Source organism: Oryx dammah, unplaced genomic scaffold (assembly GCF_014754425.2).
Source record: "Oryx dammah isolate SB20612 unplaced genomic scaffold, SCBI_Odam_1.1 HiC_scaffold_18, whole genome shotgun sequence".
In the NCBI taxonomy this organism is placed as follows: Eukaryota; Metazoa; Chordata; class Mammalia; order Artiodactyla; family Bovidae; genus Oryx; species Oryx dammah.
This window is the reverse complement of record NW_024070202.1, coordinates 30,914,644-30,930,059: the sequence shown is the minus strand read 5'-3', so window position 1 is coordinate 30,930,059 and position 15,416 is coordinate 30,914,644. Positions and strand designations below refer to the sequence as shown.

The following is a 15,416-nucleotide window of genomic DNA, read 5'->3' as shown; positions in this document are numbered from 1 at the left end:
TGAATCGTTTCAAAGCTGGCAGGTCATGGGAACTGTAAACTGCATTTACCCAGGAGCTACATAGTCAGACAGGCCCATTCAGCTAGTAAGCAGAAATATCCTACCTCCTTTTGTTGATATGGTATAGATGGCACCACGGCTGGTACTCATTAGCATGGCTGTGAGCCATTCTGGAGACTCCCTCTGCTGTGACTTTAATATTCAGCTACATTAAAATTTAAGATCTTTTTAATGCCTGGCATTACTAGCCCTACATTAAAGAGTGTTACTAGAACTGAGAAATGCACCCGAGGTTCGGGGCTTTAGAACTTACAATTCAAATACTGTGAATGAAGCAGACAAGAAGACTTGTCTAATCACAGTGATATGAAAGGTAACACTCTAAAGCACTGAAGTGATACTGTGAAAATAAAAAGAATTATTTTAAAGGTACATCTTTTAAGTTTACTTTTTTAAAAAAGCAAAACCTCATCCTATAATTTAGGAAGGATGTGGAAAAACAGTAGTTGGCATCAGGGATGCATATATCTGTGAGCCAACAAGCATGTCTAACACACGAAGCACTTTTTGATGATTTGAAAGGACACAGAATGGGTGGCAAGTGTACAGTGAGTCATCTGCTCCTCTAGCACCTGCCTAGGACTTCAATTAAGGACAGAGAGGCACTGGGCACGCACATGCTCTGAAGAGAGCAGACAAGGATTAAGACAAGTTGGTCCCTTCAGGGTTTGACAAGACACATCTCAACAACTTACCATCATCTGCCTCCACACACCCCTTCTGGGAAAGCACAGCAGGGAGGAGGGGAGAGAGAGAGACGACCATCCTCACACCCGAGAGTTATCAGCCCAGAGGGGGATGCTCTGACTTTTCCTCACTCCTCGTGGGGCTTCAAGGTGGAGGACTGTTTCCCCAACCTCTGCCCTTTAATTTGTCCAGTGTGTGGGGTTGGGGAACCACTCACAGAATCCATGGGTGCCTGCAGCAGGTGGAGCTGTGACATGTCCCTACTTCGCACATCTGTTTAGGTGGAAAGGAGGAACAAGACGTAACAGGTGACTGACTACACTGCCAAGGGCAAGAACTAGAAGCACTGAGACGGACTTGGCTCTGCGTGTATACCCATGGGAAGTTCCCCTGTCCTGAGGACTTGCTCCTGTTCCACAAGAGACCCAGATGTGGGTACTGGCTGTCAAGGGGCAAGGTCAACAGCCACTGCTGAACAGAGAAGCAGGAGTATGCATTAAGAAAGGGTGATGACTGACAGATGACACCCCTCCCCGGCTCCTGCCCAAAATAAATTGGTAGGGAAGAGAAATAAAAGATCTCATCTCCAGGTTCTTTATGTGAAATACTGGTCCTGACACAGAGGTGAGCTTGGAATTTTAAACTAGATCTTGCTGAGGTGCTTTGGGTTTCTTTAGTTATTAATAAGAAAAAGGCACAGGAGCATTACAATGCCTATCCAAGGTGTTATAAAGGGATCTGCTCCTCGGTGGAAAGAGATTCAGCAGGGCACATTTGAGACTAACAATCGCAGAAAAATAAAAATGTCTCATGTCTATATTCTGGGTGAGTAATACTGTTCAATAAAACATCACACATGTGTTTATTATGTTTAAAGAATATAAAAGAAAAAACATATTCTTACTTACAGATTTATGCACCTAATTTACAGAGTTAAAATTCAGAATTCTAAGTATTTCAAATTTTCAAGTGTTTAGGAACATATACCTGGAATAGGATAGGACACCCTTTATCTCATATCGTCACCCTAGGACATCAGAGGTACAGGGTAGAAAGCCCAAAAATAAATCCACCTATGGTCACCTAACCTATGACAAAGGAGGCAAGAATATACAATGGAAAAAACAGTCTCTTCAGTAAGTGGTGCTGGGAAACCTGGACAGCTACACCTAAGAGAATGAAATTACAATACTACCTAACACTATACACAAAATTAAACTCAATATGGATTAAAGATCTAAGTGTAAGACAAGACACTATAAAACTCTGAGGAAAACACAGTAAGAACATTCTTTGACATAAATCACAGATTAGTTTGTGACCCTCCTCCTAGAGAAATGAAATGAAAACAAAAAATGAAACTATTTACGGACTGTGAAGAAGGCTGAGTGCCGAAGAAATGATGCTTTTGAACTGTGGTATTGGAGAAGAGTCTTGAGAGTCCCTTGGACTGCAAGGAGATCCAACCAGTCCATTCTGAAGGAGATAAGCCCTGGGATTTCTTTGGAGGGAATGATGCTAAAGCTGAAACTCCAGTACTTTGGCCACCTCATGCGAAGAGTTGACTCATTGGAAAAGTCTCTGATGCTGGGAGGGATTGGGGGCAGGAGGAGAAGGGGACAACAGAGGATGAGATGGCTGGATGGTATCACTGACTCAATGGACGTGAGTCTGACTGAACTCTGAGAGTTGGACAGGGAGGCCTGGCGTGCTGCGATCCATGGGGTTGCAAAGAGTTGGACACGACTGAGCTACTGAACTGAACTGAAATTTAAAAGCTTCTGCACAACAAAGGAAACCATAAACAAGCCAAAAAGATAACTCTTAGGATAGGACAAAACATTTGAAAACAAAGCAAACAAAGGATTTATTTCCAAAATACACAAATAGCTCATGCAGCTCAATAACAAAACAACAAACAACCCAATCAAAAAATGGGCAGAAGATCTAAATAAACATTTCTTCAAGGACATATAGATGGCCAAGAGGCACACGAAAAGATGCTTGACATCTTAATCATTTAGAGAACTGCAAATCAAAACTACAACATGGTATCACCTCACACTGGTCAGAATGGCCATCATCAAAAAGTTTACAAACAATAAATGCTAGAGAGGGTGTAGAAAAAAGGCAACCCTCCTATACTGTTGGTGGGAATGTAAACAGGTACAACAGATAGGAAAACACTATGGAGGCACATTAAAAACTAAAATAGAACTACGATACAATCCTGCAACCCCACTCCTGGGCATGTACCCTGAGAAAATCATAATTCAAAAAGATACATGGACCCCCCAGTGTTCACTGAAACACTGTTTACAGTAGGCAAGACATGGAAGCAACCTAAATGTCCATCAACAGATGAATCGATCAAGAAGATGTGATACATACATACAATGGAATACTACTCAGTCATAAAAAGAAAGGGAACTGAGTCATTTGTAGATAAGTGGATAGGCCTAGAGACTGTCAGAGAGAGTGAAGAAAGAGAAAGACGTATATTGTATATTAATGTATGTAAGTGGAATCTTTAAAAATGGTACAAATGAACCTGCTGCAGGGCAGGAACAGAGATGCAGATGAAAAAGGGGAGGGTGCGACACTGGGAGATTAAGGTTGACACATATATACCAACACATGTAAAATAGCTAGTGGGAACCTGCTGCACAGCCCAGGGAACCCAGCTCAGTGCTCTGCAATGACCTAGATGGGTGGATGGTGGGGTGGGAGGAAGGTCCAAGAGGGAGGGGATATATGTATACTTACAGCCGACTCACTCTGTTGTACAGCAGAAACTAAAACACTGTAAAGCAATTATATTCCAACTAAAAAAAAGAGAAACGAATGAGAGAGAAATAATGAAGATAAATACTGTGTCCACAGGACATCAGAATTCAGGAAACTGTAGTGTGAGGTGACACATATTCCAAAGAAAATGACATAAAACTTTCTAGAGAAAGGACCTGGAGACAAACCTATAAAAGTAAAGCACAATCTGTGATATATGGTCAAGCCCAGGAGTATATACCTGTGTCATCTGTAACAATTCTAAGATCCTGAACAACTGAACAGACATAATGAAAAGCAATATTCTCTAAATGTTTAGGGGAAGGAGAGCTTGGGGATTTGCACAGTTTGTCTCTGATCTGTGCTCTCAGATCACAAAAGACAATTGCCTCTTTTATTTGCTTTACATACTAGCATGGGTGAAAGTAAAAGTGAAGTCACTCAGTTGTGTCCTACTCTTTGCAACCCCATAGACTGTAGCCTACCAGGCTCCTCTGTCCATGGGATTTTCCAGGCAAGAGTACTGGAGTGGACTGCCATTTCCTTCTCCAGGAGATCTTCCCAACCCAGGGCTCGAACCCGAGTCTGCTGCACTGTAGACAGACGCTCTACCATCCGCGCCCCCAGGGAAGTCCACTGTTATGGGTGCTGCCTTATTTTTGAATGGATAGGAGAGAATGAGAGGGTGGAGGGTGGGCCTGAAGTTATGCCAATACACTTCTGAACAGCACTGAAGCCTAGCCCAGCTTATCAATTATAAGGGTTACCCTGGACGCAAGGTTTTTGAAAGAAGGTACCTGCCATGATCTCATTCCCAGTGACCCCGTCTTTCCCAAGAAAACTGTGAACCAGGCAATGGAGCCCCAGTACTTGTCCCTCAATTCTGGGGATTTGGAACAGGTGTTTCTTCCATTAAGTTCTTGCAGGGCTCCAAGTCTTATACATTTGTTCTCCTTTCTAGACACTTGTACAGCGTCCCTTCACCTAGGACAAGGTACTCATCCTTCCTAGTTCCTTTAGCACTGCCTCTAACATCTCTCTGTTGCTACATTAAGAATGTGTATTGCATATTTTCTGGCTCTTGGAACATGTGACATGGTAGGTAGCATTTAGACAATGACAGAGAAACTGACATTACTTAGCTAACAAAGGTCAATATGAGGCTTTCAAAATCAATATTACCTGTGTAGGTTGAGTTCCCTTTGAGAGAATGTCAAGTAAGTCTGTGGAAGAGATGAAATAGAACCGTGGGAAAGCCAAACGCTTGGTTTCCAGGTACTGAGCAAGAGCTTTTTCACAAAGAGAAAGCCTATATGAATGAAACATCATTGTAAGCATATTTTGCCCATTCAGTTATTAAAATGTCAACAAAACCCAGAGTGTCTCAATCTGTCCATTCATCTCAATAAGCTCACTGTTTAACATGGTACCTATCTCCTTCTAACATCATCATCTCATTTGTGACTAATGTACAAGGTGTGCCAAGTAGAAGGAGATACACACACACACACATTAGTTGAGACTAAATAGAGATCAAATTTAAGTTGGTGTTACTTGTCACTTTTTTTAATAGTTCCACTATAATATACAATTATTTTTAACTAGACAAATTAAGATTTTTGGTTGGAGTTTCAATTTCAAACTCTTAAAAATAGAATGAATATATAGTAAAGGAGAAGGATATAGTAGAACTGAAAAGCACCATGAACCAATTCAACATAATTAAGATTTATACAATTTCACAGAACAGTAGGATGCAGATTCTTTTCAAGTTTCTATAGACTATAATCTAGGAGATACTTAAACATATCCAGGGACATAAAACAAAGTGCAAAAGTTTCATGGTCTAAAGGTACTGAAATCATACAGACTGTGCTCTTGTCAATGTGGAATTAGGTTAGAAATCAATATCAAAAGATATCTGAAAACAACCCACATGTTTTCAAGTGCAATATATTGTCACTTATCTTAATGACACGTCTCAACAGCAGGAGAGAAGACTGGGTTTGGGATCACTCACCCTGAGCACAAAGTGCTTTAGACAACATGTAACTGGTTTAAGGTTTTCTTTTTCCCATGGAATGTCTAAAAAAAATATAAGTGGCTTCAAATCTCTCTGGTTTTCAGGGATGTCATTACACCCTGAACCATTTCCACTTTACTGTTCTTAGCAGAGTAGAGAAGACCCAGAGGCAGAGCCACCAAGCCCTCAAAAATCACCAACTAAGAAATAATTAACTTCTGTGGAAATCCACACTTCTAAAATGATGGTCAACTTTATCTTGAAAAAACCACCAGATTATGAAATAATTGTATGCAATATATTTTTATCTAGAGGCTGCTCTACCATGCAATAAAAAGTGATCACTATTCTGCACAAAACACTTTAGTAGCTGATCTGCCCGTTTTAAATCAAAAGTCAGAATTTTCTTGTGACCACTGCTACTGCTAAGTCACTTCAGTCGTGTCCGACTCTGTGAGACCCCGCAGACGGCAGCCCACCAGGCTCCCCCGTCCCTGGGATTCTCCAGGCAAGAACACTGGAGTGGGGTGCCATTTCCTTCTGCAATGCATGAAAGTGAAAAGTGAAAGTGAAGTCGCTCAGTCGTGTCCAACCCTCAGCGACCCCGTGGACTGCAGCCTTCCAGGCTCCTCTGTCCATGGGATTTTCCAGGCAAGAGTACTGGAGTGGGGTGCCATTGCCTTCTCCATGTGACCACTAGCTGTTATATAATTTTATTTGAATAAAAGGCCCTTTAGGACAAGGATTTCCAAAGTACTAACATGCTGTCAAAGGATAATTTCTAGTATAATTTAACTATATACAAAACAAAGGACTTATATGAGTACAGTCCCAGTTCCTAGAATACAGTAGATACTTAACAGTTATAGGACACTTTGATAAAAGAATCGATCGATCACGTTGATTCTTTTTTTCATGTTGATTCTCTACTTAATATATTCTATTTTACTATTATGATATCCCTCTTGGAAAAGAAATATATTTGGATGTAGTTGCATTAAATCACTATACACACACACACCACCTAATATGTAAAAGGCAACTAGACAACTATAAGCAAAAATTTAAATTAGTAGAGGTTGTATCTACAGTAACATGATATTAAATACTATTAGATATTCAAAAGAAATGTCAAAAGTATAACAAATTGATCACTTTGTAGTTGTATTCTTACCTGTACTGTAAATCTTTAAGTTTTTCATAGAGATGCAGCTCACATGTTGCCTCTAAAACATTTTTTATTTTAGCTGTTCTGAATATTAATTCCTGTGTGAAAGTACAACATGCAACCATTGATATTAGAAATTACTTTTCTAGGTTTTTCATCCCTTTGGGGAATTAAAAAGTGAAGAACAAAGAATAAGAAAGCAATGTTAATGAGACAAACACCATGTCTGTTCTGCTATTAAACTTTTAGATGAACATCAAAAACAAAGTGTAATCACATAGTTTTTATCAATATAAATTTGATAAGCATTACCACCACTCTGGGTCCATGAAGAATTTCTCTCTTCTAAACCAAATAAACAAAAACAGAGAAAGAGAACCAGAATCTTAATATATTCATATTTAAAAGAGATGAATACTAAACAATCTATCTATTCTTTCCCGCTTAAAAGTAAAACAAAATAGAATCCCTCAGGTATTCTGCTTTAGCTAGCAAGGAGAAAATTCATCCCCATTTCTATATAAAAAGGTAAAGCCACTATTCTCTGCTTAAAGTCTCTCGAATCATTTATATTACCTCACCATCTGTTCTCTGCGCTTCCCTGGTGGCTCAGACAGTAAAGAAGCTGCCTGCAATGAAGGAGACCCGGGTTTGATCCCTGGATCAGGAAGATCCCCTGGAGAAGGAAATGGCAACCCACTCCAGTACTCTTGCCTGGAGAATCCCACGGACAGTGGAGCCTGGTGGGCTACAGTCCATGGGGTCACAAAGAGTCAGACAGGACTGAGTGACTAATACTTTCAAGTATTCTCTGTGCCTCTTGTGAAACAAACCAATAACTGATAGTGTAACTTTGCTATTGGCTTCCCCTCCCTAGTCTCTTAGTTCGTGAAGATGAACCTGTCTCCTAGGCCTTACTGCAGGGCAGCCAGTTCGTGGTCTGTGGGAAATATCAGGTCTGCTGCCTGGGTTTGTACAGCACAAAGTTAAGACAACATCCATTCATGCTTACATCCTTAACTAGTGCAAAAAAAAAATCAAAGGAATCTAATACTTTGTAACATAAAAAAATAATATGGAATTCAATTTTTGACGTCTATAAAAGTTTTACTGGTGCCAGCCACACCCATCTGTCAATGCTGTGTCTGTTTTCTTTTGCATGGCAAAGGCGGCCCTGAGTAGTTGTGACTGAGACCATACACAACCACAAAGCCTAAAATATTGATTCTGACCCATCACGCAGAGAAGTTTCCTAACTTTTGTCTCCTGAAATGCAAATACTAATTACATCTATAGATTTCATAAATTCAACAACCCAAATTATGTTTCGTTATATAAGGCTTTTACGTTATTTAGGAAAAGATGTTTCTTTACAAGTCTTTTATATTATTTGGAAAAAGTTGTTAGGATAGAAAATAGCCTGTCTTCCACGAACCTTAAATTCAGCATCTACTCTGTCGAATCTCTGAGCATCTTTCACAAGTTGGATTCGGATATCTTCTGAACAAGCAAAGATGCTTTCTAGGTGAGACCAAGTGCACTGGACTTCGATCCAAGTGAAGATGACCGAGTCTGCTAAGTTTAATTTGTTTTGCCAGCTCATGACTTGCTCAATGAAATATTCCACATACTTGCTTTGAAGCAGAGTCTGTAACTGAACCTAAATGAAGGCAAAGAATGTGCAATAACATCTAAATTAGTAATCTATGAGCACCATGAGGGAGGGACTATATCGCTTCTTTTTTCTGCTGGATTCCTAAGACCTAGCAAGCAAAATGTGGAACAAGCATTCAGTAATCGTTTGCTACATTAGTAAAGTAATGGTACATTCACACTAACATGGTTTTGTTTTTTTAAAAGGAAAAAGATAAACGTAAGCAACTACATGTACTATGTCTTCTACAAGACTAACATGTATCTCTTTGTAGGCAGGAAAATATATTGGGCACCACGGTACAGTTTCAGGAATTAAACTTCATTCTTTCATCCTCCTTCACGCTCCCCATGGTCTCTGCCTACTAATCATTCCAAAGTTATGGTCCTTTTTTTTCTTCAATATGAAAAATATAAAACAAACTTCCCTCTAGCTTGCTAAGCCTTCACACTGTTTCCCTCCCCTTTGAATTTACTACCAAACTTTGCAGCTGTCCTAACACTGCTGCTGCTGCTAAGTTGCTTCACTTGTGTCTGACTCTGTGTGACCCCATAGACGGCAGACCACCAGGCTCCTCCGTCCCTGGGATCTCCAGGCAAGAACACTGGAGTGGGTTGCCATTTCCTTCTCCAATGCATGAAAGTGAAAAGTGAAAGTGAAGTCGCTCAGTCGTGTCCGACTCTTCGCGACCCCATGGACTGCAGCCCACCAGGCTCCTCCGCCCAGGGGATTCTCCAGGCAAGAGTGCTACTAAGCTTTGCTTTAACACCATGCAGATCCTCGAGCACTTCCCCTATTCTTTGACACTGAAATCTCAGGAAGTTACGGAGTCAAACAACCTCTTCTCATTCTCCTTCACCTCTATAAGTATTTAATACACTTGATTCTTTCTATACCCCTCACCCCTGGCTTTGTTATTACTCAGATGCTCTGTAAGTTTAAAGCATACAATGTGATGATCTGATACATGTGTGTATATATTATGAAATGGTTACCACAATAATGTTAATACCTCTATCCATGGCTCAGTAGTAAAAGAATCCACCTGGCAAGGCAGCAGTTGCAGGAGACCCTAGTTTGAGCCCCGGGTCAGGAAGGTCCCCCGGAGAAGGGAACGGCACCCACTCCAGTACTCTTGCCTGAGAAATCCCATGGACAGAGGAGCCTGGCGGGCCACAGTCCATGGGGTCACAGAGGTGGGCATGACAAAGCACGCTCACATCCCCCCCCACATAATTATCTTTTGTGCCTGAGCATGCCTGTGTGTTAACAGCAACACATTAATGTTAAGATCTACTCTCAATAACTTTTAATATAATATAGTCAGCCATAGTGTATAACAGATGTGCAGAACTTATCAGGGGTCTGTATCCTTCAGCCAACACCTCCCTCTTCCCCAAAGCCCCGGCACCCAGTAATCACCATTCTACTGTTTGCTTCTATGAGTTTGGCTTTCTTAGATTCCACATAAAAGACAGAACATACAGTATTTGTTGTTTCTGAGTTATCTCACTTCGCATAATGCCCTCAACATCCATTCATGTGGTCACAAACAGCAGGATTTCTTTTTTAACAGCTGAACAGTCCATTTTATATATACACACACTTTTTTATCCATTCATCCATCAACTGACATTTAGGTTGTTTCCATAATATTGACTTTTTTTGGTGGAAAAATTATCCCATGATTGTTCTGATACTGCAGTGTCCTTTTCCACTATGTTTCCAATCATTCTCACTCTCTGCCTCCTTTATGCCTCCTCCTCTCACTCACCAAATGCAGCCCTTCCCTACTGTTCTTGGCTAGTGTATCCTCTTTTCCTCTCATTATCTAGCTTATCAATTCTCAAGATACCAACAACGACCTCCCAACCTTCAGTTCTAGACTGAACCTCTGCACTGGGCTCTGGGTCTGACTTTCCACCTTTACATCAACGTCCCTCACTTTAACTACATCAGAAATAACAGAGCATCATCTCTTAGACCAGGTTCTTTCCTAAGTGCCTTATGTCTAATAATAGTAACACCACTGTTATTACTTCACCTTTCTTATCTCTCATGTCCAAAAAGACACCAACTCATACTCTTATAACTCAAGACCATATAGGCTGCATTCTGGTCTATCTCTCCAACCTTATTTTTCATTACTCCTATCAAGAAAATCTTTATTCTTAGGAAACCAAATTCTTTAAATTACCTCTGAATGTCAGGTACTTTTTGGCATTCCAAGATGCCATTAAAAGGGGACACTGTCCTCTTTGCTGGAGAAGGCAATGGCAACCCACTCCAGTACTCTTGCCTGGAAAATCTCATGGACGGAGGAGCCTGGAATGCTGCAGTCCACAGGATCGCTGAGGGTTGGACATGACTGAGCGACTTCACTTTCACTTTTCACTTTCATGCACTGGAGAAGGAAATGGCAACCCACTCCAGTGTTCTTGCCTGGAGAATTCCAGGGACGGGGGAGCCTGGTGGGCTGCCGTCTATGGGGTCGCACAGAGTCGGACACGACTGAAGTAACTTAGCAGCAGCAGCAGTCCTCTTTGCATATATCACTCTTCTCTGATCATCATTCTTGAATACCAGCCCATCCTTCAAGGTTTAGCACAAGTACCACCACCTTGCAAGACTTTTTGGAACCCTTATCTGTCTCCTGACTCAAGGACAACTTCCTTGAGAACAAGTGTTCATACCTTTTGAACCCAAATGGTACTATGCCTAGAGTCTGGTACAAGCAGATGTCTAATGATGAAGAAAGAGTATTGGAACTTTGGAAAAACCTAAAATCATAATTTAAAAGAAAGGTCTATAAGAAAAACATCCATCTTACTTGGTTGTGCTCTAGAGTTTCAAACAATAGTTCATCAAACTTCAGTAATGGAATGCCTGTTCGATAGTGAACTTCGTAAGAGAACTCCATGGTTGCCCAGGTCTGGCTGATTTCAGTAATAACCTAGACATCAACAGCATTTTGTTATGTGCATGAAAGTTTGATTTAGAACCAATAACTAGATTATTATATGAAATTTTTAAAAATGTTTTTACAATTTTTAAAAAACCAACAGAGGGATATCATTGGCCTCAATTTTCTTTCCTTCAAATAATTCATGGTGTTGAGGTTTCAAGAATGAATTTCATAACACAAAAGAACAAGCATCACACCAATATCACATTTTTATTGGATCTGAATTTTATATCCTTTACTGAAGTGGAATGCCAGAGCAGGAAGGGGCTTAAAAAGTTACCTTCAAGCTCTGATAGGTATTATGTACAAATTAGCCAGCACAGGATAGGCAGTGCTCTAAGCGCCAGAATGTGAATCCCAGTTCCCTTGTTGAAACTGGGTAAGCTAATCATTTCTCGATATCTCAGTTTCCACACCTGTCAGTTCAGTTCAGTTCAGTTGCTCAGTCGTGTCCGACTCTCTGCAACCCCATGAATCGCAGCACGTCAGGCCTCCCTGTCCATCACCATCTCCCGGAGTTCACTCAGACTCACGTTCATCGAGTCCGTGATGCCATCCAGCCATCTCATCCTCGGTCGTCCCCCTTCTCCTCCCGCCCCCAATCCCTCCCAGCATCAGAGTTTTTTCCAATGAGTCAAATCTTCTCATGAGGTGGCCAAAGTTCTGGAGTTTCAGCTTTAGCATCATTCCTTCCAAAGAAATCCCAGGGCTGATCTCCTTCAGAAGGGACTGGTTGGATCTCTTTGCAGTCCAAGGGACTCTCAAGAGTCTTCTCCAACACCACAGTTCAAAAGCATCAATTCTTTGGCACTCAGCCTTCTTCACAGTCCAACTCTCATATCCATACATGGAAAGACCATAGCAGGAAAAGCCATAGCCTTGACTAGACGGACCTTAGTCGGCAAAGTAATGTCTCTGCTTTTGAATATGCTATCTAGGTTGGTCATAACTTTTCTTCCAAGGAGTAAGCGTCTGTTAATTTCATGGCTGCAGTCACCATCTGCAGTGATTCTGGAGCCCCAAAAAATAAAGTCTGACACCATTTCCCCATCTATTTCCCATGAAGTGATGGGACCAGATGTCATGATCTTCGTTTTCTGAATGTTGAGCTTGAAGCCAACTTTTTCACTCTCCTCTTTCACTTTCATCAAGAGGCTTTTTAGTTCCTCTTCACTTTCTGCCATAAGGGTGGTGTCATCTGCATATCTGAGGTTATTGATATTTCTCCTGGCAATCTTAATTCCAGCTTGTATTTCTTCCAGCCCAGCATTTCTCATGATGTACTCTGCACAGAAGTTAAATAAGCAGGGTGACAATATACAGCCTTGACGTACTCCTTTTCCTATTTGCAACCAGTCTGTTCTTCCATGTCCAGTTCTAACTGTTGCTTCCTGACCTTCATACAGATTTCTCAAGAGGCAGGTTAGGTAGCCTGGCATTCCCATCTCTTTCAGAATTTTCCACAGTTTCTTGTGATCCACACAGTCAAAGGCTTTGGCATAGTCAATAAAGCAGAAGTAGATGTTTTTCTGGAACTCTCTTGCTTTTTCCATGATCCGGCAGATGTTGGCAATTTGATCTCTGGTTCCTCTGCCTTTTCTAAAACCAGCTTGAACATCAGGGAGTTCACAGTTCACGTATTGCTGAAGCATGGCTTGGAGAATTTTGAGCATTACTTTACTAGCATGTGAGATGAATGCAATTGTGCGGTAGTTTGAGCATTCTTGGGCATTGCCTTTCTTTGGAATTGGAATGAAAACTGACCTTTTCCAGTCCTGTGGCCACTGCTGAGTTTTCCACACCTGTAGACTAGGCATAATCCTTAGAGAATTAAATGAATTAGTACAAAGCATGGAGAGCTTTGCTTGCTACCAAGTAAATGACACATAAGCAATTTCCGCTATAATTGTCACCATTAACTGGGTCAACTCTTGTTTTACACATTTACTGTGGCTAAGAAGGAATCTTTTTCCTGCTGGGAGACATGTCCCCACACAGGGCCTAAGGCCTCCTCCCCAGTCTGCTCATGTGCCAGTCACAGAATTAGCCCAGGGTAAAAAGAAACAGCCCGAGAACACAACCTTCTCAGTCCCCAGCTCTCTCACTGCCTTGTCCACGATGCTTCGGACAGCCTCTTCCACTTGGTGTAACCGCAAGGCTAACAGATCTGCCAAAGTTGTGGCTTCGTTTATGGAAAATTTGACCTGATTAGGAAGAAAAAAAAGTAGGACTGATTGCATATATATTAATGGTTCCTTTTACCTAATGGCCAGAGGACTGAATCAGAGCTAAATATACTCAAGTCAGCGGCTGAGTACATGTCAAGTTCTGAAATGTGTGAACAACCAAAGACACCGCCTTTTGGCTCACAGTTACGGAGCCATCACCCACTGGAAGCGGGGGCTGAGGTTTAGGCCAAGTTCACACTATACTACTTCCTTTTGTTTCATAACCTTCCCTTGTCAGCTCATTTCTTATCTCCTTTGCCCACAAAACCCAAATTTAAAGAGAATCACATTATTCATTTATTATAATTTAGTTGAAATCCCAGGAATCCGGTAGTAGCTCATTTGTCTTCTCTTAAGTATTCTATTCACTGAACATAATTCCCAGTTGCTTTCATGATTTAACCTAGTTTTATATTGATTTAATCTTAGTTTCTTGGCAAAAAATAAGTATTCTTACTCATACTGTCATTATTCATATTTACCATATGAAAAAAGTCATTCCCATTTCCTCATCATCTCTTGAGTTCCCCATCCCAGTATTTGCTAAGAAGCTCTCAGCTCTTCCTAAGTGCGCAGTCACCCATGTCCTTCACAAATGAAGAGCTGACCCCACTACATGGTCTCCATTCCTGCTCCTCCTATAAACATCCAGTCCCTCCGTCCTGGAAGCTGAGGTCTTCTCTGGCTCTCCCCAGTCTGTAACACTGCTGATCACCATCTGCCTCTCTGCACAAGATGACTAAATAGCCCTGTATGTCCAGGACTAGGTGCTTCCTTGGCTAAAACGTAAAAAGTCCTGAGCAAACCAGATGAGTTAGTTACTTCTGCATCACGTTTGACCTCACTCCACAGCTGATGGGAGTCCGGTCTTATAGGAGGAACGAGCAGGGATGTGTTACAAGGTCCCCTGATGAGTTGCATGGTTTGTACAGTGAATATGGACAACTGGAAGTGAATAGGTGACAAGTGGAAGTTGGATCTAGTCGCTGCTCTGACGCCCCAGAGCAGCCTGGAGGAAGATGCCTTCTTCTAAATTGTCTGCCAAGAATACATCTTTTTCTAGCTTGCAGAAAGGCATAGTACAGGTAAGAGCCTGTGGTGAGGAGAAAGCTCACTAGAGGAAATGTGAGGAGGGGGTGGGGAGTAGGGACATACAGTCTACATACCATGTTGGGAGACTCAATAAAGATTTTCTGAAAGAACACAGTAATCAACTATGAAGTCTAAATATGCAATGTCTAAAAGACTCTCTGGAAAGTACTATAATAACAGCTTCAGGGACCATTTACTGAGGATTTGCTACATGCTAGGTCTATATGTAATCTCATCTCCTGTGTGTTCACCAAGTCTGCACAGGAGCACTATAGCATTACTTGTATTTCATGGAAGGGGCAACTGAGATACAGAGAGCAAGTAACTTGCCCAGGATCCCAGAGAGGTGTTAGGGTTGGACCAGTAAAGCCTAGGCCATCCCCACTTCACCAGGCTGAGCCTCTCCTCAATCTCCCCACTCTGCAAACTCTGTCTTCAAATCATGAGAGCCTTTTTTCACAATGTGTGCCTAGCAGAAAACAAGCACATCAGGCTGCCTGTAATATATTTTAAATTCATGACGGTCACCTTCCCCAGAGAATAAAATGTAAGCTTAGTATATTTGCTCTTAAAAAGATTTAAAGAGAAAGAAAACATAATCTCAAGTGGCATGGACACATGAGAAATAATTCTATATTTTGCAATAAAATCAAGACCATCAAAAGACCATCAAAACAAAACATGGCACTATTACTAAATGAATTGTGCGAGGGGATCACGATTTCCAAATTCTCCCTGCTCCTAAATCCACT

The 15,416-nt window shown here is 41.3% G+C and overlaps 1 protein-coding gene across 1 annotated transcript in view; it reads right to left on the bottom strand.

Moving 5' to 3' along the window:
• Positions 1–15,416, bottom strand: part of DNAH11 (dynein axonemal heavy chain 11) — a 360,125-nt gene that overhangs the window by 272,818 nt on the left and 71,891 nt on the right. The window contains exons 24-28 of the mRNA XM_040260639.1: positions 13,426–13,548; positions 11,210–11,332; positions 8,161–8,385; positions 6,732–6,823; positions 4,717–4,843 (exon numbers count right to left, since the gene is read on the bottom strand). Coding sequence (XP_040116573.1) covers positions 4,717–4,843; positions 6,732–6,823; positions 8,161–8,385; positions 11,210–11,332; positions 13,426–13,548 — 690 coding nt within the window. The remainder of the gene's footprint in view (positions 1–4,716; positions 4,844–6,731; positions 6,824–8,160; positions 8,386–11,209; positions 11,333–13,425; positions 13,549–15,416) is intronic.